This window comes from Mauremys mutica, chromosome 4 (assembly GCF_020497125.1).
Source record: "Mauremys mutica isolate MM-2020 ecotype Southern chromosome 4, ASM2049712v1, whole genome shotgun sequence".
In the NCBI taxonomy this organism is placed as follows: Eukaryota; Metazoa; Chordata; order Testudines; family Geoemydidae; genus Mauremys; species Mauremys mutica.
In genome coordinates, this window is record NC_059075.1 from 122,134,936 (window position 1) to 122,157,601 (window position 22,666).

General features: G+C 52.5%; 1 protein-coding gene across 3 annotated transcripts in view; it reads left to right on the forward strand.

Moving 5' to 3' along the window:
* The window catches only part of LOC123368127 (probable G-protein coupled receptor 152), a 32,339-nt gene extending 18,220 nt beyond the window's left edge, over positions 1 to 14,119 (forward strand). For 2 of the 3 annotated variants that reach the window (XM_045012661.1, XM_045012660.1), the window contains exon 2: positions 11,487 to 14,119. In XM_045012661.1, the coding sequence (XP_044868596.1) occupies positions 11,534 to 12,490 (957 nt within the window). In that variant the 5' untranslated portion in view covers positions 11,487 to 11,533 and the 3' untranslated portion in view covers positions 12,491 to 14,119. Of the gene's footprint in view, positions 1 to 10,318; positions 10,439 to 11,486 lie in introns of those variants that run through there. The other variant, XM_045012662.1, reaches the window with a different exon arrangement.
* Positions 14,120 to 22,666: the final 8,547 nt, after the last annotated feature.

Here is a 22,666-nt window from a genome sequence, read left to right on the forward strand (position 1 = left end):
GTGAATATCTGCATGTAAGGTGCCTTCTTCTGTTCCCCCACCACACACACATATAGGTGGGGAGAGGAACTCTGTGATGAATCTCTGGACTCAAGGGGTTCCACTGGCTAAGGACAGCAACTGTGAGTGGGGTACAGAGAAGGGATGGGTTGCTGGACATAAGAACCTCAGGACACTGACCAACTTACTTGGGGGTGGGTTGTTTGTGTTTATGAACCCTAGTTGTGCTGTTTTCCCAAATTAATGCTGAGTTATTTCCGCCCTATTAAAAGTTTTTGCTACACTCAGACTCTGTGCTTGTGAGAGGGGAAGTATTGCCTCTTAGGCCTGGTCTACACTACACGTTTATACCGAATTTAGCAGCGTTAAACCGATTTAACCCTGCACCCGTCCACACAACAAAGCCCTTTATATCGATATAAAGGGCTCCTAAAACCGATTTCTATACTCCTTCCCGACGAGGGGAGTAGCACTGAAATCGGTATTGCCATGTCGGATTAGGGTTAGTGTGCCACAATTCGACGGTATTGGCCTCCGGGCGGTATCCCGCAGTGCACCATTGTGACCGCTCTGGAAAGCCATCTGAACTGGCCAGGTAGACAGGAAAAGCCCCGCAAACTGTTGAATTTCATTTCCTGTTTGGCCAGCGTGGAGAGCTCACCAGCACAGGTAACAATGCAGTCTCCTGAGAACTGAAAAAGAGCTCCAGCATGGACTGCACGGGAGGTACTGGATCTGATCGCTATATGGGGAGAGGATTCCATGCTAACAGAACTCCGTTCCAAAAGACGAAATGAAAAAACATTTGAAAAAGTTTCCAAGGCCATGATGCAGAGGGACCACACCAGGGACTCAGTACAGTGCCATGTGAAAGTTAAGGAGCTCAGACAAGCCTACCAGAAAACCAAAGAAGCAAACGGAAGGTCCGGGGCAGGGCCGAAAACATGCCGCTTCTACACTGAGCTGCATGCAATTCTAGGGGGGTCCGCCACCACTACCCCACCCCTGTCCGTGGATTCCGAGGTGGGGGTGGTAATCTCAGCCATGCCTGAGGATTCTGCGGACGGGGAAGATGATGAGGAGGAGGAGGAGGACAAGCTTGCAGAGAGCACACAGCACTCCGTTCTCCCCAACAGCCAGGAGCTTTTTCTCACCCTGACGGAATTACCCTCCCAGCCCTCCCAAGCCACTATCCCAGACAATGAAGCCATGGAAGGGACCTCTGGTGAGTGTACCTTTGTAAATATAAAACATGGTTTAAAAGCAAGCATTTTTTAATGATTAATTTGCCCTGAGGACTTGGGATGCATTCGCAGCCAGTAAAGTTACTGGAAAAGTCTGTTAACATGTCTGGGGATGGAGCGGAAATCCTCCAGGGACATCTCCATAAAGCTGTCCTGGAGGTACTCCAACAGCCTTTGCAGAAGGTTTCTGGGCAGGGCAGCCTTATTCCGTCCTCCATGGTAGGACACTTGACCACGCCATGCATGTAGCAAGTAATCTGGTATCATTGCATGACAAAGCCTAGCTGCGTGTTTGCTGGCATTCAAGCAACATCCGTTCTTTATCTCGCTGTGTTATCCTCAGGAGAGTGATATCATTCATGGTAACCTGGTTGAAATTCAGGAATTTAATTAAGGGGACAGAGATGGTTGGGCTGTTTGCCTGTGGCTTAAAAGAAATCTTTCCCTGCATTTAGCCAAGCAGGGCGGGAGGGGTGATTGGCGCTGAGCTTTTTTGTGTTTGGCTAGCTGGGATCTTCCCTGCTACCAGCCACGCGGTGGGGGAAGGGTGGCTAGCAGCGATCTTCCATGATACCAGCCACGCGGTGGGGGAAGAGGTAAAGCGATCATCCCAGAGAATTGGATGGGGGCGGTTCTGGTGCTGCATGTTAACAGGAAAGAAGCAGCACTCAATGGGCTTTGCTTGCTATTTGGGAAAGGAGGGCGCTGGATATATGAAGGCTGCAGAAGCCGAAAGACAATGGCTTACCATGGCCGCATGCAAGCCGAATTCTGATGCCCGGACCTGTGTCTGTGATCGCTAACACCAAAGCCGCAGGCACTCAATATTAAGATGCAAAATGCGACCTTGTAGTGAGATCACATGTGCTATGTAAGGTGAATAGTGTTGTTCACCGTGAAAGAGTATAACCATTGTTCTGTAAAATGTATCTTTTAAAATACTTCTCTCCCTTTTTTCCCTCCCTCCTGCAGCTGCAAATTTTTCAAGTCTTCCTCCTCCATCTCGAAGGCTATCTCAGATAAGGCGGCAGAAAAAAAAGACGCGAGACAAAATGTTCTCGGAAATCATGGAAGTGACCCACAATGAAAGAGCTCATCTGAATGAGTGGAAGGACGTGGTATCAAAGTACAGGAAAGATGCCAGTGACCGTGAGGACAGGAGGGACCAACGTGAGGATAGGAGGTATGAACGTGAGGAGAGGAGAGATGCTTGAGATGAGAGGTAGCGGCAGGAGGATCTGAGGTGTCGGGATGCAACTCTGGGGCTGCTGCATGATCAAATGGACATGCTCCAGTGTCTGGTGGAGCTTCAGGAATGGCAGCAGGATCACAGAGTGCCACTGCAGACCCTGTATAACCGCCCTCTCTTCTCACCATGTTCCTTAGCTTCCTCACCCACCAGACAACTAAGAATGCATGGGGGGAGGCTCCGTGCACCCGCCCATTCACCCCAGTGGATAGCCCAACCAAAAGACTGCCATTATTTTGAAATTGTTTTAGTGGCCTTTTCCTTCCCTCCTATCCTCCTCCCAAACCCCACCCAAGCTACCTTGTCAGTTCTCGCCCTCTTTTTATAATTAATTAATAAAGAATACATGATTTTTAAACGAGAGTTATTTTATTTCCTTAGGAAGCAAGCGGTAATCGAAGGGGGAGGGTGGGTGGCTTATAGGGAATGAGTTAATCAAGGGGGAGGGGGGGTTCATCAAGGAGAAACAAACACAACAGTCACACCGTACCCTGGCCCGTGATGAAACTGGTTTTCAAAGCTTCTCTGATGCACACCACTTCCTGGTGTGCTCTTCTAATCGCCCTGGTGTCTGGCTGCGCGTAATCAGCAGCCAGGTGATTTGCCTCAGCCTCCCACCCCGCCATAAAGGTCTCCCCCTTACTCTCACAGAGATTGTGGAGCACACAGCAAGCAGCAATAACAATGGGGACATTGGTTTGGCTGAGGTCTGAGCGAGTCAGTAATGTGCGCCAGCGTGCCTTTAAATGGCCAAATGCACATTCTACCACTATTCTGCACTTGCTCAGCCTATAGTTGAACAACTCCTGACTACTGTCCAGGCTGCCTGTGTATGACTTCATGAGCCATGGCATCAAGGGGTAGGCTGAGTCACCCAGGATAACTACAGGCATTTCAACATCCCCAACTGTTAATTTCTGGTCTGGGAAATAATTCCCTTGCTGCAGCCGTTTAAACAGAGTAGTGTTCCTGAAGACGTGAGCGTCATGAACCCTTCCCGGCCATCCCACGTGGATGTTGGTGAAACGTCCCTTGTGATCCACCAGTGCTTGCAGCACCATGGAAAAGTACCCCTTGCGGTTTATGTACTGGGTGCCCTGGTGCTCTGGTGCCAAGATAGGGATATGAGTTCCATCTATCGCCCCACCACAGTTAGGGAATCCCATTGCAGCAAAGCCATCCACTATGACCTGCACATTTCCCAGAGTCACAACCTTTCGTAGCAGCAGCTTAATGATTGCTTTGGCTACTTGCATCACAGCAGCCCCCACAGTAGATTTGCCCACTCCAAATTGATTTCCGACTGACTGGTAGCTGTCTGGCGTTGCAAGCTTCCAGAGGGCTATTGCCACTCACTTCTCAACTGTGAGGGCTGCTCTCATCTTGGTATTCTGGCGTTTCAGGGCAGGGGAAAGCAAGTCACAAAGTTCCATGAAAGTGCCCTTACGCATGCGAAAGTTTCGCAGCCACTGGGAATTGTCCCACACATGCAACACTATGCAGTCCCACCAGTCTGTGCTTGTTTCCTGGGCCCAAAATCGGCGTTCAATGGGTAGAACCTGCCCCATTACCAGCATGATCTCCAAAGCGCAGGGGTCTGCGGTTTGAGAGAATTCTGTGTCCATGTCCTCATTACTCTCATCGCCGCGCTGCCGTAGCCGCCTCCTCCTCAACTGATTTTGCAGGTCCTGGTTCAGCATTGACTGCACGAGAATGCGCGAGGTGTTTACAACGTCCATGATTGCTGTCTTGAGCTGAGCAGGGTCTATGCTTGCCGTTGTGACGTTATTGATATAAACTGGGACCATATAGAACATGGTTTGCAACCAAGGTCCTGTAGCGGCACCAAAACTTAGGTAAAGGGGGTCATATAAGGTGTCTAAGACCAGGTTATGGGTTGCTGGTTGTGATTATGCTGTCTATATGTATGTATCATTTTGTAGTTGAAGTTGTAAGTACTGGCTCTATACTGTCTGTATTTTGTATTTGTGCTCTGCTTCTGGGTGACACCGCAGACAAGTTGGTGTTAGCTCTGCCTAGCCTGCTTGATGGCCCATTAATGACCATCAGCTACACAATTGACCCATGGAGAGAAGGCAGACACACCTTGTGACTCAGCAAAGTATGCAGGGACTTGCCCATGTGACTCCAGACTTCATTTTGCTGTAATTTTCCACAGTAAGGACAAAGAGGTTCTTACACCTGGAAAAGCTTATGAGGCTAATGCCTCATCTCCATCTGGTCTTCAATCCTGCTTCTTACCTCTGGAGGGACTTTGCTATAAACTGAAGCTCTGCACAAAGGACTGATGACCCATCCCAGCGGGGGATGTACTCCAGACACTTGATTTAAACCTGCAGTTTACTCCATCACTACTACAAGCCTGAACTAAGACCTTTGCCATTACTGTATGTAATTGATTCCATTTAACCAATTCTAGCTCTCATCTCTACCTTTTTCCCTTTATGAATAAACATTTAGATTTTAGGTTCTAAAGGATTGGCAACAGCGTGATTTGTGGGTAAGATCTGATTTGTATATTGACCTGGGTCTGGGGCTTGATTCTTTGGAATCGAGAGAACCTTTTTCTTTTATTGGGGTGTTGGTTTTCATAACCATTCATCCCCAGGACAAGTGGCACTGGTGGTGATACTGGGAGACTGGAGTGTCTAAGGAAATTGCTTGTGTGACTTGTGGTTAGCCAATGGGATGAAACCGAAGTCCTTTTTGTCTGGATGGTTTGGTTTGACTTAGAGGTGGAAAAACCCCAGCCTAGGGCTGTAACTGCCCTGTTTGAGCAATTGGTCCTGAATTGGCACTCTCAGTTGGGTCCCGCCAGAACCGCATTGTCACAGCCGTGCTATGGTGTCTGCACAGTTCACCCAGGGAAAAAGGCGTGAAACGGTTGTCTGCTACTTGCACGGAGGGAGGGGTGAGGCTGTACCCAGAACCACCCGCGACAATGTTTTTTGCCCCATCAGGCACTGGGATCTCAACCCAGAATTCCAATGGGCGGGGGAGACTGCGGGAACTATGGGATAGCTACGGGATAGCTACCCACAGTGCAACGCTCCAGAAATCGACACTAGCCTTGGTACATGGACGCACACCGCCGAATTAATGTGCTTAGAGGGCCGCGTGCACTCGACTTTATACAATCTGTTTTAAAAAAGCGGTTTCTGTAAAATCAGAATAATCCCGTAGTGTAGACATACCCTTAGAGGCACCTGGGAGGTGGTGTGTAATTGTCCCAGGTCACTGGGTGGGGTCTCGAGCCACTTTTGTGTTGTATTGTTGAAAAGGAAGCCCTAGATACTGAACCCGGCCCTTGTTGCTGATGGCTCCACCTGGCAGAAGGGTTACCCAAACATGTAAACACCAAGGAGTTACCATCTAAATCCTAAGAGTGACAGAGTTGTTGAGAGCTGTCATTTCAACGGGTCTTTCAGGGCAGATCCAGGAGGCAGCCCAGGGGATCTCTGGCTTCAGAGTTAAAAAAACAAAAGAAGATGGAAAATTTTCCTGTGGCTTAATTTCGTCCATTCAGCTTCCAAGCCCACATGACCAGCTTCCTGACACATAGCATTTCCCAGGTCTGACAGGGCTATTAATTAATCATTTGTATTGCGAGGGTCCATGATTCCCCATCTGGAGGGACGGAAGGGGTGGGGCATGAGAACGATTCCCAGGCCTGAGCATAGGCGGCAGGTTTGTATAATTTTTGGTGGGGCCCAAAATGGTGGTGCCCCCCCGCTCCCACCCTGTAAGCCGATATAAAATGAAGCTACAATGCATCAGTGCCACAAGATTACAAGGGTCAATTAAAAGTGGAAAGTCAGAAGCAGCACTTGCCTACTTCAATATACAGTATTATATTTTGTTGCACCTGTTGTGATGAAGTGGGAATGTCCTTAATATTTTCTCTGAATACTGTGTGGGTGCCTCAGTTTCCCCTGCAAGATGCCAACTGAAGGTGTTGGGGACAAAGATCAGGTGGCCTCCTTGTCCGGAAGAGACACAGAGGCCAGAGGAGGGAGTGTCAGTTTGGAGCTGGCTGGGGAAATGGGGAGAGACCCAGAACTTGGTTCTGGGCTCACCAAGATGGACCTGACAGAGGGGTTCTGTGTTCTGTACCTACAAGCTCTGTTTAAACTGTGTTCCTGTCATCTAATAAACCTTCTGTTTTACAGTCTGGCTGAGAGTCACATCTGACTGCGGAGTTGGGGTGCAGGGACCTCTGGTTGCCCCAGGAGAGGTCAGAACCTTCAGTTGGCACCTTGCAGAAACTGATTTGGGAGAAATGAAGTAAAAGCTGCCCAAACCGAGCTTGAGCACACCTGAATTTTGAGGTGTTCAAATCTGGAAGGCAGGTGCTGGGGGTGGGAGAGGGCTGTGGGCTCCATGGGGCAGCAAATGTCTGGAGCTGCACGGAGCCAGACACACTGGTCTGAGTGGCACAGTAAGCGGTTTGGGGGTTGGAGAAGGGGTAGGGAGTTCCGCAGTCAAGGGGGTTGGATGGGGCAGAGGTTCGGAGGGGCAGTGAGGGGACAGGCAGCAATTGGATAGGCATGGGAGTCCAGGAGGTTTATCAGGGGACAGGTAGAGGGGTTCTGGGGGGAAGTTGGGTGGGGTCTCAGGAGGGGGCAGTTGGGGACAAGGAGAAGGGAGGCTTAGATAGGGGCTGGGGTCCCAAGGGGCAGTTAGGAGCAGGGGGTCTCAGGAGGGGGTAATCGGGGGACAAGGACCAGTGGTGCTTAGATAGGGGGTGGAGGTCCTGGGGGGCAGTTGGGGCAAGGGTCTGGGGAGGGGGCAATCAGCGGCCAGGGGCTGGGATTCAAAGGGCTCTGGGCTGCTGGCAGCTGCGGGGAGCCCTGAGCCCTTTAAATCCCAGCCGCCTCCCCGGCTGGGATTCAAAGGGCTCTGGGTTCCCTGCCCCTGGGGCAGTGCAGAGCCCTCTGACTCCCGGCCGCGGCTGGGATTTAAAGGGCTCTGGGCTCCCCGCGCTTGCAGGCAGCCCAGAGCCCTCTGACTCCCGGCCGCGGCTGGGACTTAAAAGGCTCTGGGCTCCCCGCGGCTGCAGGCAGCCAGAGCCTCTGATTCCCCAGCCCAGAGCCCTCTGACTCCCGGCCGCGGCTGGGATTTAAAAGGCTCTGGGTTCCCCGCGCTTGCAGGCAGCCCAGAGCCTCTGACTCCCGGCCACGGCTGGGATTTAAAAGGCTCTGGGCTCCCCGCGCTTGCAGGCAGCCCAGAGCCCTCTGACTCCCGGCCGCGGCTGGGATTTAAAAGGCTCTGGGTTCCCCGCGGCTGCAGGCAGCCCAGAGCCCTCTGACTCCCGGCCGCGGCTGGGATTTAAAAGGCTCTGGGTTCCCCGCGGCTGCAGGCAGCCCAGAGCCTCTGATTCCCGGCCGCGGCTGGGATTTAAAAGGCTCTGGGCTCCCCGCGCTTGCAGGCAGCCCAGAGCCCTCTGATTCCCGGCCGCGGCTGGGATTTAAAAGGCTCTGGGCTCCCCGCGGCTGCAGGCAGCCCAGAGCCCTCTGATTCCCGGCCGCGGCTGGGATTTAAAAGGCTCTGGGCTCCCCGCGGCTGCAGGCAGCCCAGAGCCTCTGACTCCCGGCCGCGGCTGGGATTTAAAAAGCTCTGGGCTCCCCGCGCTTGCAGGCAGCCCAGAGCCCTGTGACTCCCGTCCGCGGCTGGGATTTAAAAGGCTCTGGGCTCCCCGCGGCTGCAGGCAGCCCAGAGCCTCTGACTCCCGGCCGCGGCTGGGATTTAAAAGGCTCTGGGCTCCCCGCGGCTGCAGGCAGCCAGAGCCTCTGATTCCCGGCCGCGGCTGGGATTTAAAAGGCTCTGGGCTCCCCGCAGCTGCAGGCAGCCCAGAGCCCCTGATTCCCGGCCGCGGCTGGGATTTAAAAGGCTCTGGGCTCCCCACGGCTGCAGGCAGCCCAGAGCCCTCTGATTCCCGGCCGCGGCTGGGATTTAAAAGGCTCTGGGCTCCCCGCGCTTGCAGGCAGCCCAGAGCCCTCTGACTCCCGGCCGCGGCTGGGATTTAAAAGGCTCTGGGTTCCCCGCGCTTGCAGGCAGCCCAGAGCCTCTGACTCCCGGCCACGGCTGGGATTTAAAAGGCTCTGGGCTCCCCGCGCTTGCAGGCAGCCCAGAGCCCTCTGACTCCCGGCCGCGGCTGGGATTTAAAAGGCTCTGGGTTCCCCGCGGCTGCAGGCAGCCCAGAGCCCTCTGACTCCCGGCCGCGGCTGGGATTTAAAAGGCTCTGGGTTCCCCGCGGCTGCAGGCAGCCCAGAGCCTCTGATTCCCGGCCGCGGCTGGGATTTAAAAGGCTCTGGGCTCCCCGCGCTTGCAGGCAGCCCAGAGCCCTCTGATTCCCGGCCGCGGCTGGGATTTAAAAGGCTCTGGGCTCCCCGCGGCTGCAGGCAGCCCAGAGCCCTCTGATTCCCGGCCGCGGCTGGGATTTAAAAGGCTCTGGGCTCCCCGCGGCTGCAGGCAGCCCAGAGCCTCTGACTCCCGGCCGCGGCTGGGATTTAAAAAGCTCTGGGCTCCCCGCGCTTGCAGGCAGCCCAGAGCCCTGTGACTCCCGTCCGCGGCTGGGATTTAAAAGGCTCTGGGCTCCCCGCGGCTGCAGGCAGCCCAGAGCCTCTGACTCCCGGCCACGGCTGGGATTTAAAAGGCTCTGGGCTCCCCGCGCTTGCAGGCAGCCCAGAGCCCTCTGACTCCCGGCCGCGGCTGGGATTTAAAAGGGGCGAAACCTAGCTCCAACTATTGGTGGAGCAGAGCCCCTGACTGTAAATATTCCTGGGGCTAAAGCCCCAGGAGCCCATATAAGTCGGCGCCCATGGGCCTGAGTTCACAAGCTCCGACCAAACATTTTCAAAGTTATAAACTAAAACTTACATATTTCCCCGTAGCATGGAGTGCCGCCATGGCAAGTGAGATGAATGTAGGCAGAGACTGACAAGCATTTCACAGAGTCTAAGCACTAAGTATATTCTTGTAAAACTAATCCCTGTTTTGAGCAAAACTACTGTACAGGTGTGACCTGATCTGGGCTCCAGCTGCGAGGGTGTCAGTTCTTCGCTAACATCAGCAGCCTGGGCAAGAGCTGGCATCTGGCCTGCCAGGGTCACACCTGCTGGCATTTCTATGTCACGACCGGTGTCTGCGGCAGTGGAGCGGAGGGGCTGTTCTCGGCGTGTGGTGAGGAGGGGACAGACACCCCGTGAGGCTGCAGGTTCTGGGCCCTCATGGTTTCATGGATCCATAGATTGGAAAGGCAAAAGGGGGTGCTGTGATCATTCAGTCCAACACCCTCTTCCCACCCCCTGGTGACACAGCCTAGGAGCGTCCCACACAACAGACCCAGAACTCCATGGCAAATGCCCCAGCCTCTCCATGGGATCCAGGAGTTCTTCCCCTCCCCATTGTCCACAGCCCTGTTGCTTCCAGGCAGCTCATCAGGGGCAGTCTGCCAAGGCTCAGCTCATGAGGCACATTCTGATCCGACCAAGGGATGGGGAAAGCTAAGCTGATAGCAGAAGCAGTGGCATGAGGCCATGACCAGCACAGATTAGCCTGCCTTGCCCCACCACAGCCTGGGAAAGGACACCTCCCCGCCCAATGGAGACAAGAGCTAGAGAGCTCCAGTGAGGTCTTCCCCCACTGTTGGGATACAAGGCCTCTGAGGGGCTCAGATTAGACAGATCAGTCACTGCCTCGGAGAGAAATACCTTGATCGGCTGCCAGGCAGGCAGGCATGAGTCTGTCTAAGTGTGGAAGGAGGCACGAAAGAGAAACTGAGTCTTCAAACTAGGATCTGCACACGGTGAGACCCAGGGTTCCATATGTCCAGTGGCAGGGAGTTCCACAGGACCCATTCACAGTGACGTCATCCTACGGGACCATGGCAGTATGTATGGGCATCTCTCCGGGATCCCTGGAGGTACATATCCTGTGAGGGTTAGGGTGATGCATTTGCAGCAATCTGTATGGCTGTACAGTCAGTTAGCTGTGCTACAGCTGGAATCTTTTCACATCTGCTCCCAGCCAAAATAAGCCAGGCTGCAATGGCTGGATCCCTCCAGACAGGTCCATGTCCCTAGGACGGGGCGACCTCTGCTGGCCAGGGAGCATTTTGAGACAACATGGCTATTTGAGTACCATAACAAGTGGGGTGGCAATGCAGCCCAGTGGATCGGGATTCAGGGACCCATCTCTGCCCCCAAATCAGTGGGTGATCTCGAGTAACTAGTTTCCCACCTCTCTGTGCCTCAGTTTCCTCTCTCAAACTAACTCTCTATGGGTTGTTGTTTAGACTGAGAGTTTTTAAGGGCAGGGACTGTCCGTCTGAACATACCTGGTTCGGTCTGGTGCAGATCTCAGCTGGGGTGTTAGCACAATGCCATTGACAAGGTAAATGTTAATTCCTAATTCTGACAGCTATCTTGTAGGGGCCCCAAAGGGGCTGGCAAACCGGCTAATCCCACAGGCATCAGAGCAAAAAGGGTGGTGCTTTTGGATGGAAACCCCTGTGGTGCCAAAGCTATGCAGGATCCATGACCGGAGCAGCTGGCTGTATCAAAGCAGCTGGGAATAGAACTCAGGACTACTGACTTCCCCCATCCCCAACACCTCCCTTCTCAGGACATGTGCCAGCCTCTCCCTGACAGTGAGTTGGGGAAAAGTCCCCCTGGAGACAAAGGTCTGATTACTATTCCTAGCACTTGGAGAGCCTGCGATAGACAGGCCCTCCTGCAAAGTGCTGTCAAGGTATATAGACACAGAGTGAGGAAGGGAAACTGAGGCACCAGGGGAACGTTACTTGCTTAAGGTGGCCCAGGCCAGTGGCACAACTAGGTCTCCACCTGCTGATCTAGACACTGGACCACGCTTCCCCTGCAGGAGATGAAGCTGGCAGTGCCCATGTTCTAGAGGCAATAGTTGGGAGAGAAGCCCAGTCCTGATTCCTGCCATGTCCTTTCCATTGGCAGGTTGGCCCGCCTGGTGCAGCCCTCGCTGAGACTAGTGGGAGCGGTGGATGGAGTCGTTTAACACCTCACACTCCAACTGGACGCAACCCTTTATACCGGCATCATGGCGGCCAGCTGTCCTGATCGCCACGCTGGCCATCGGGCTGCCAGCCAACGCCTTCATCATCTGGCTGACAGGGTGGCGGCTGCGGCGCCGGGGCCTGTCCGTCTTCATCCTAAGCCTGGCCACCTCTGACTTCCTCTTCCTCTCCACCATGGTCATGCAGATCATAGAGACTCTGCTGAATGAAACCTGGGTGCTGGGCACTGCCATGTGCCGCCTGCACTACTTCCTCTACGACTTGAGCTACCACTGCAGCCTCTTCCTGCTGGCTGCCCTCAGTGTGGACCGCTGCCTGCTGGTGCTGCTGCCCCTCTGGTACCGCTGCCACCGCCCCCTGCGGCTCTCCAGCTACATCTGCTTGGGGGCCTGGCTGGTGGCCGCCCTGCTCACCATCAAGGGCTTCGTCTTCGCCGACGTCGTCCTGTATCCAAACAGGATGCTCGTCTGCTCTAGCGACCGGGGAGAGTACGAGTGGCCCCTGCTCCTCCTGGAGGTGCTGGTGGAGGGACTCTTCCCCTTCGTCGTCATGGTGACCACCCATGCCGCCACCTTGTCCCGCACCTTCCGGCGCCACACCCGGCCCCCCAGCAAGTTCTACCACATCGTGGCCGCCACCCTGTCAGCCTATGTGCTGCTCAACCTCCCCTTCCAGATCGTCCAGCTGCTCTTCCTGGTCTCCTGGAAGCACGAGAGGTTCAATTATCGCATCTTCCCCTTCATGGTCTACTTTGGCTACCTGATCAACCTCAACAGCAGCATCAACCCTCTTATCTACATCTTCTTCGGCTCCAGCATCTGCACGGGCTGCGGCCGCCACACAACCTCCTCCCTTGCCATGGCCCTCAACGAGGAGCAAGGGAGGAGCCCTGGGAACACGCCCAGCACGTCCTTCTCAGCCTAGCCTTGCCAACAAGACCCTGCTCTCCTCTCCCTCCATGGCCCAGCCTCTGCACTGGCACAGCTCCAGTTACCAGTCGAGTGATCACTGGCTCCCCTCACAGGGCCTGGCCACAATGGGGGGGGGGGCAGGATCTGTGCACAACTGTAGGTTCACTAGTGCAAAGACTTGTGTAAATCGGTGCAAGGTAGGGTTTGGTAAGGAGCAACCAGCTCCTGGAAGCTACTAGGAGAAGTCACACCAGTGCCAAGGCCCAGTTTGCCCCATTTCCCCAGCTTAGACAAGCTCCAGCAGGGACAGATCCTCAGCAGATGCAAAGCAGGCCCAGCTCCACACAGGTCAATGGCCCAGGAACACCTGGCCCTAGGCAAGGCAATGTAAACACTGACGTGGCTGCAGCTGCCAACCCACAGGTGCCAGGAGACACTGCGGTGAAGGGGACTCTGCCCCTTTGGGCCTATTTGTGCTTAGCAATCTTGCCTTTAGGTGTGGCTCCAAGGTCACTGTGTTCTAATACAATGGCTGTTCTGCACACTACAGCCAGATACCCAGCGCTGAGGGTACAGGTGCCCCCCTAACTCTGTCCCCCTGAGCCCCTGCAGCCTGACCGTTCTGACCTGCTAAAAGCAGGCCCAAGCTCCTCTTAGCACACATGACCATGACACAGAAGCTGCAGCCCAAGTGTATGTTGGGGGTGGGGCTGCATCAGAACCACACACCCGAAGGGTCAGAATTAAGGCCACGGGGCTGTCCTGGGGATCCCCACCTTCCCACACCCACCAGGGCACAGGTACTGCTCCCCCCCACCACTCCATGGGGGCAGGACACACCAAAGAGGGCCACACCCCATGGCTTTAATTCTGACCCCTTGGGCATGTGGTTAATTCTGACCTTCCCCCCAACACACACACAGAGCTCCCCCAGTTGTCCCAGCAGGGTGTCCAGTGTGTGGGCCTGGCTGCCCACCAGCACCTCCTGCTAGGGACTCAGAGCCACCTTTGCCCCCACCAGGCGGGAGTGGGGTAAGAGAGGTGCCCTGGAGATGCGCTGAGCTCATGTCAGCCCAGGGGCTCCCAGGTAAGTGACCGCAGGTAGGGGCATGGGGGATCAAGGGAAGAAGGGTTCCCCCTGCTGAGCAATCTCAGCCACACTGACACTGGGCTAGGGGGCTGAGAGCTGCATCACAAGGTGTTGGAGGGGGAAGTGATTTTCTACTACCCCCAGCTGGGGACTGGCCCAAATTTCCAAGGAACTGCCCAATTGCATGGCAAAAGGGGATCCATCGGGGGCCTTGGGATCCAGACCCCAGTTAGTCTGGATCTGCCCAGTGACCCCAGCAGGACGAGACAGGAGCTGCAAATTCATTCCTGGAGTGAAGAATGAGGAAGCAGGACAACAGCCCCTCTTTCCCACACAGGCCATTGGCAGGAGTGATTGAACCTGTGACCTTGGGAGCTAAAAACCATAAACCTCAACTGCTTGAGCTAACCTCCCCACTCTGGGAGAAGAAGGGTTGCTACTAACAGTAATTTTCCCTCTGCTGATACTCACCACTTCTTGTCAACTGTTTGAAATGGGCCACCTTGATTGCATTGGCCTCGTTAGCACTACAAAAGTAATTCCCTTCTCCCCCTTGGTAATCACCCCTTCTTGTCAACTATTGAGAATAGGCCACTTCCACCTTAATTGAATTGGCTTGTTAGCACTGACTTCCCCTCCCCCGCTTGGTAAGGCAACTCCCATCTTTTCATGTGCTATTATATTCTGCTTACTGTATTTTTCACTCCATGCATCTGATGAAGTGGGTTTTAGCCCACAAAAGCTTATACCCAAATAAATTTGTTAATCTCTAAGGTGCCACAAGGACTCCTCGTTGTTTTTGCTGAGACAGACTAACACAGCTGCCCCTCTGAAACCTGCCCCCTGCTCTGTTAGCACAGGTGGAGCAGGCCCAGTGAGCTGTAGCTAAGGCCCAGGCACCCCAGCAAGAGCAGAGCACCATGCAGAACGGGCCTGAGTCACAACAGCTCCCCACAGTCCGATTCCACTCCCCTCCTTGGGGCCACATTCTGCCCCCTGCATCCCACAGGCCACCAGTCGCCTCCTACAGTCACAGTTGCTGCAGCTTCACGTCCCCATCTGAGGGCTCCTTTTACCCAGCGGTGCCAAGCTAGGGTGGGGACCCCATCTGTGTGTGTCCTCCTGGGCTGTAAGCAGGGGTGAAAGCAGAAATAGGGACTTACCGGCACAGGGCTGGGCTGGGGCTGGCTCTGGCCCCTGGATGGGATGGGGCCTCAGGCGGAAGGGGCAGGGATGGGGGGTCAGAGCCAGCCCCAACCCAGCCCCGTGCCGGTAAGTCCCTATTTCTACTATTTCTACCTATTTCTAAGTGCCCTCCCCCTCCTCCGCCGGGGTAGCAGCGGCAGCCAGGGGCTCCAGCAGCAGTTTAAAGGGCCCAGGGCTCGGCCGCCACTACTGCCCTGGGCCCTTTAAACCACTGCCGGAGCCCCCGACTGCCGCTGCTACCTCAGGGCTCTGGCAGTAGGGCTCCAGTGGCTATTTAAAGGGCCCAGGACTCCCCTGCTTCTACCACCCCAGCCCTTTAAATAGCCCCTGGATCCCTGGGGTAGTAGCGGCGGGGCTCCGGCAGCTATTTAAAGGGCCCAGGGCAGTAGAGGCAGTGGGAGCCTCGGCCATTTAAATAACCCCCGGAGCCCCGCTGCCGCTACTCCAGAGCTCCAGCAACAGGGTTCTGGTGGCAATTTAAAGAGTCTGGGGCTCCAGCCACTGCTGGGAGCCCCAGGCTGTTATATCCTTGGGGCAGCCGGTGTAGGAAGCAATCACTTGAGGCCAGAGAGCAGACAGCTACCAAAACCTCCATTTTATTTACAGATTACAGAGAGCTCACACAGCCGGTTGAAACCGGCTGAGCTATCCCTTAATAGTCTAACTCAGTTGCCATAGTAACAAAACCCATGACAACCAAATACACAACATATTCCTCCCCCCCTAATAAGAACATCCCCTAAATAAAACACACACTAAACTAGAGAAGGAGGGTAGACTGCCTCCATTCCCGGCTAAACCCTGGGGATTATTTTGCCCCATAACCGTGGGTTCGCCCTAACTAAAGATCCAGCCGATAAGGAGGCCTTCTGTCTCTAGGTGGATTACGGCGAACTTCTGGTGTTGTTGCACCCGAAAGTACTAGGGGCTCAGGGTCCGCAGCACGAATAGGTGAGGAGGTGGTATCAGCTCGTGCTGGGCAAAGGGGTATCTCAGCTGCCGGCAGTAATGGAGGAGAACAGTCAGGAACAGGTGACTCATGATTCAGTGTCTCACCAGGAGGGGTGAAGTCAAACCCCTCAACTGCAGATGGGTCCTGAAGACTGGCATGACCTGGCAACAGCTGATCTACATGTCGCCGCCAGGTAAGATTCTCTGCAGTCCGGACTGTATAGGAAACAGGTCCTGTTTGAGTGATGACGGTGGCCGGGACCCATTTAGCTCTGGAAGTATAATTCCGAGCCAAAACTGGCTGTCCTGGGCTAAAGGTTCGGTCTTTTGCTCTGGGTGCCCGTCTGATGACTTGATATTGCTGCTGATGTTGCACAGTTTGTCTGGGTTCAGAAGGTTTCAGCAGATCAAAGCAAGTGCGCAGCTGTCGTCCCATCATTAGAAAAACTGGGGAAGCCTGGGTCGTAGCATGAGGTGTGTTTCTATAGGAAAGTAAGAAGGTATCCAGACGCTTTTGAATGGAGTGTTGTCCCCTTGCTGATTTCAAAGCGTTTTTCATTGTCTGCACAAATCTTTCAGCTAATCCGTTGGTGGACGGATGATATGGTGCTGACGTGATGTGGTGTATCCCATTTGCCTTCATAAAATTTTGAAACTCCTGAGAGACGAACTGCGGTCCGTTGTCACTCACAAGTTGTTCTGGCAGACCAAAACGACTAAAGAGTCCTCGTAGTTTTTGGATAGTACTCTCTGCAGTAGTGGACTGCATTATAGAGACTTCTGGCCATTTAGAATGGGCATCTACTGCCACCAAGAACATGCTTCCTTCAAGGGGGCCAGCAAAGTCAACGTGAATACGTTGCCAAGGGTTTTCAGGCCAGTCCCATGGGTGTAGGGGTGCCCACAGGGGTGCATTTCTTACACCCTGACATGACATACAAGCTATTGCCTTCTCTTCAATAGCACCGTCCAATCTAGGCCACCAAAAATAGCTTCGTGCAATTTCCTTCATGCGCACTATTCCACAGTGACCGGAATGTAGCTGTTCTAACATCTGTGATCTCAGGGGTGGTGGAATAATGACACGCCTCCCCCACAACAAACAACCAGATTGGACCGATAACTCCGTCCGCCTGGACATGTAGGGAACAAGGTCGGGTGAGACCGGAGAGGTTTGTCGAGTTTTTCCATGCATCACCAGGTCCATAACTTGGGATAATACTGGGTCAACGCGGGTTGCCTTCTTTATCTGAGTAGCAGTGATGGGTGTATTCTCTACCTGTTCAAAGTAGAAGATTTCCTTTTGGGCACTATCTTGATGTTTGACCGGTAAAGGCAACCTTGAGAGGCCATCTGCATTGCCGTGCAGAGTGGATTTCCGATATTTGATTTCATATGTGTGTGCAGAAAGTATCAATGCCCAACGTTGCATACGACTAGCAGCTAATGGGGGAATGCCTGTGTAGGGTCCAAATATTGATGTCAGAGGTCGATGGTCTGTAAGAAGAGTAAACTTTCGCCCAAACAGGTACCGATGAAACTTCCTAATTCCAAAAACAATTCCTAATGCCTCACGTTCGATTTGGGCGTAGTTAGTTTCTGCTTTGCTTAGAGTGCATGAAGCAAAAGCAATAGGTCTTTCTTCTCCCGAAGGCATAATGTGTGACACGACCGCTCCCACTCCATAAGGGGAAGCATCGCAGGCCAATTGCAGGGGTAAGGATGGATCAAAGTGCGTTAGAACTTCAGAATTTAGCAATGTATCCTTAGCTTTGTTAAATGTAACATCACAGGCTTCAGTCCACTTCCAGGCCTTGTTCTGCCCAAGGAGCTCATGAAGTGGTTTTAGCAGTGTGGCTAACTGTGAGATGAACTTTCCATAGTAGTTCAGTAGTCCTAGAAATGAGCGTAGCTGGCTTACATTTCGAGGTGGGGGAGCCTCCACAATAGCTTTAACTTTTGCAGGGGCCTTATGAAGACCTGCAGAATCGATGATGTGTCCCAAATATTCAACAGAGGGCTTGAAGAATTCACACTTGTCTTTGCGAACTCGTAGGCCATACTCTTCCAGTCTTTGTAGGGTAGCCTCTAAATTCTTTAAGTGATCCTCTTCATTTCTTCCAGTGACCAGGATATCATCCAGATAGCACTGAACTCCTGACAAGCCACACAAGATCTGGTCCATAGCCCTCTGGAACAGGGCGGGAGCCGATGTGATTCCGAAGGGTAGGCGACAGTATCGATAAAGCCCCTTATGAGTCACAATAGTCAACAGCTCTTGGGACTTTTCATCGACGTGCATCTGTAAATATGCTTGACTCAGATCAATCTTACTGAACCTTTGTCCCCCAGCCAGGCCTGCGAAGAGGTCATCGATGCGGGGAAGCGGGTATTGCTCTGCACACAACACTGGGTTGACAGTGACTTTAAAATCACCGCAAATCCGGAGAGAGCCATCTTTCTTCACTATTGGAACGATAGGAGTGGCCCATGAGCTATGGGTAACTGGTATTAGGACTCCATTGGTGACCAGGCGCTCCAGGTCTGCTTCAACTTTTGGCCTGATGGCATATGGCACAGTTCGGGCTTTCAGATATTTTGGTGGACTGCCAGGTTTAATGTTCAATGTCACAGTGATTCTCTTCATACTTCCCAAATCATCTCCAAAAACAGCAGCATGTTTCCTTAGTATAGGGGTTAGACTGGTTTCTTCTTTAGTCATCCGGTGCACTTCTGCCCAGTTCGGCTGAATCTTCCCAAGCCAAGACCTACCCATTAAGGCTGGGTAGTCACCTCTCACCACAAACAGTGGCAATTTAGCCGCCTGTCCATTGAGCTCCACCTTAACATCAATAGTGCCCAACATGGGCACAGCTTCACCTGTATACGTCTTCAGAACAGTTTTTGTTGCCTTAAGCGGAAGATGCTGTAGCTTTTCTTTATACACAGTCTCAGGAACCAGCGAGACAGCTGCACCGGTGTCTAGTTCCATGAGTATAGGTTTGCCCTCCAATAAGGGGGTTACCCAGTATTCATGTGAGCCCGCTGCCAAAGACAAAACATGCAGTGGCACTTCCTCTTGTGAGGAGGTGTCACCTTGATCATCCTGGGTCTGCTCTAGGGTATGCAAGGTTCCTCTTTTTGTCGGCCAGACCACAGGCCTCTTTTTCTTTTGTTTACAGGCATACTCAATGTGTCCCTTTTTGCCACAGTGTCGACACACCAGGTCCTTACACCAGCATTCTGATGCCTGGTGACCCAGCTTACCACAGCGGTAACATTCTTGACTCTGCACCGTTTTGTGGGTCAGTTCTTGTGACACTTTTTGCACCCTAGGGGATGCACCGATGTATTGTGCCTCCCTTGTAGCCAGTTCCATGGAGACAGCAATATCAACAGCCTTCTGTAATGTAAGCTGAGCCTCTGTCAGTAGGCGCTTCCGTATAGCTTCACTGTACAGGCCACACACTAACCTGTCACGCAGGGCATCATTTAACATCTCTTTAAATTCACAGTGTTCTGCTAGCTTTTTTAAAATGGCTACAAATTGTACAACTGTTTCATCTTCCTTTTGGTCTCTTTTGTGGAACCTATATCTTTCAGCAATTACCAGTGGTTTTGGGGAGAAATGAGACCCCAGGATTTCCACAATGTCACTGTAAGATTTAGTCTCAGGCTTAACAGGGTGTAGTAAGCTGCGTAGCAGGGAGTAGGTTTTAGCCCCTACAACAGTTAAGAATATTGGCACCTTCTTCACTTCTGTAATGTCATTTGCAATACCAAAAAGCTCAAAACGCTCAGTATACACATGCCACTGCTCTGTATTCTCATCAAAAGGCTCCAGGGGCCTGGTCAGAGTAGCCATGATTTTTAGTTTCACTTTCACAGTCAGTGCAAACAAGCAGCTTTTTTTCTTTGTTTGGTCTTTACCTTGACTTCTACTTCCTTCTGTTACTGGAGCAGCACCAGGATCCTGTTATATCCTTGGGACAGCCGGTGTAGGAAGCAATCACTTGAGGCCAGAGAGCAGGCAGCTAACCAAAACCTCCATTTTATTTACATATATACAGAGAGCTCCCCCAGCCGGTTGAAACCGGTTGAGCTAACCCATAATAATCTAACTCAGTTGCCATAGCAACAAAACCATGACAACCAAATACACAACATATTCCTCCCCCCCTAATAAGAACATCCCCTAAATAAAACACACACTAGACTAGAGAAGGAGGGTAGACTGCCTCCATTCCCGGCTAAACCCTGGGGATTATTTTGCCCCATAACCGTGGGTTCGCCCTAGCTAAAGATCCAGCCGATGAGGAGGCCTTCTGTCTCTAGGTGGATTACGGCGAACTACTGGTGTTATTGCACCCGAAAGTACTAGGGGCTCAGGGTCCGCAGCACGAACAGGTGAGGAGGTGGTATCAGCTCGTGCTGGGCAAAGGGGTATCTCAGCCGCCGGCAGTAATGGAGGAGAACAGTCAGAAACAGGTGACTCGTGATTCGATCCCTCACCAGAAGAGGTGAAGTCAGACCCCTCAACTGCAGATGGGTCCTGAGGACTGGCATGACCTGGCAACAGCTGATCTACATGTCGCCGCCAGGTAACATTCTCTGCAGTCCGGACTGTGTAGGAAACAGGTCCTGTTTGAGTGATGACTGTGGCCGGAACCCATTTAGCTCTGGAAGTATAATTCCGAGCCAAAACTGGCTGTCCCGGGCTAAAGGTTCGGTCTTTTGCTCTGGGTGCCCGTCTGATGGCTTGATATTGCTGCTGATGTTGCACAATTTGTCAGGGTTCAGAAGGTTTCAGCAGATCAAAGCAAGTGCGCAGCTGTCATCCCATCATTAGAAAAGCCGGAGATGCGTGGGTCGTAGCATGAGGTGTGTTTCTGTAGGAAAGTAAAAAGGTATCCAGACGCTTTTGAATGGAGTGTTGTCCCCTTGCTGATTTCAAAGCGTTTTTCATTGTCTGCACAAATCTTTCAGCTAATCCGTTGGTGGACGGATGATATGGTGCTGATGTGATGTGCTGTATCCCATTTGCTTTCATAAAATTTTGAAACTCCTGAGAAACGAACTGCGGTCCGTTGTCGCTCACAAGTTGTTCTGGCAGACCAAAACGACTAAAGAGTCCTCGTAGTTTTTGGATAGTACTCTCTGCAGAAGTGGACTGCATTATAGAGACTTCTGGCCATTTAGAATGGGCATCTATTGCCACCAAGAACATGCTTCCTTCAAGGGGGCCAGCAAAGTCAACGTGAATACGTTGCCACGGGTTTTCAGGCCAGTCCCATGGGTGTAGGTGTGCCCACTGGGGTGCATTCCTCACACCCTGACATGACATACAAGCTTTTGCCTTCTCTTCAATAGCGCTGTCCAGTCCAGGCCACCAAAAATAGCTTCGTGCAATTTCCTTCATGCGCACTATTCCACAGTGACCGGAATGTAGCTGTTCTAACATCTGTGATCTCAGTGGTGGTGGAATAATGACACGTCTCCCCCACAACAAACAACCAGATTGGACCGATAACTCCGTCCGCTTGGACATGTAGGGAACAAGGTCGGATGAGACCGGAGAGGTTTGTCGAGATGTTCCATGCATCACCAGGTCCATAACGTGGGACAATACTGGGTCAACGCGAGTTGCCTTCTTTATCTGAGTAGCAGTGATGGGTGTATTCTCTACCTGTTCAAAGTAGAAGATTTCCTTGTGGGCACTATCTTGGTGTTTGAACGGCAAAGGCAACCTTGAGAGGCCATCTGCATTGCCGTGTAGAGTGGATTTCCGATATTTGATTTCATATGTGTGTGCTGAAAGTAACAATGCCCAACGTTGCATACGACTAGCAGCTAATGGGGGAATGCCTGTGTAAGGTCCAAAAATTGATGTCAGAGGTCGATGGTCTGTGAGAAGAGTAAATTTTCGCCCAAACAGGTACTGATGAAACTTCCGAATTCCAAAAACAATTCCTAATGCCTCACGTTCGATTTGGGCGTAGTTAGTTTCTGCTTTGCTTAGAGTGCGTGAAGCAAAAGCAATAGGTCTCTCTTCTCCTGAAGGCATAATATGTGACACGACTGCTCCCACTCCATAAGGGGAGGCATCGCAGGCCAATTGCAGTGGTAAGGATGGATCAAAGTGCGTTAGAACTTCAGAATTTAGCAATGCATCCTTAGCTTTGTTTAACGCAACATCACAGGCTTCAGTCCACTTCCAGGCCTTGTTCTGCCCAAGGAGCTCATGAAGTGGTTTTAGCAGTGTGGCTAACTGTGAGATGAACTTTCCATAATAGTTCAGGAGTCCTAGAAACGAGCGCAGCTGGCTTACATTTCGAGGTGGGGGAGCCTCCACAATAGCTTTAACTTTTGCAGGGGCCTTATGAAGACCTGCAGAATCGATGATGTGTCCCAAATATTCAACAGAGGGCTTGAAGAATTCACACTTGTCTTTGTGAACTCGTAGGCCATACTCTTCCAGTCTTTGTAGGGTAGCCTCTAAATTCTTTAAGTGATCCTCTTCATTTCTTCCAGTGACCAGGATATCATCCAGATAGCACTGAACTCCTGACAAGCCACACAAGATCTGGTCCATAGCCCTCTGGAACAGGGCGGGAGCCGATGTGATTCCGAAGGGTAGGCGACAGTATCGATAAAGCCCCTTATGAGTCACAATAGTCAACAGCTCTTGGGACTTTTCATCGACGTGCATCTGTAAATATGCTTGACTCAGATCAATCTTACTGAACTTTTGTCCCCCAGCCAGGCCTGCGAAGAGGTCATCAATGCGGGGAAGCGGGTATTGCTCTGCACACAACACTGGGTTGACAGTGACTTTAAAATCACCGCAAATCCGGAGAGAGAGCCATCTTTCTTCACTATTGGAACGATAGGAGTGGCCCATGAGCTATGGGTAACTGGTATTAGGACTCCATTGGTGACCAG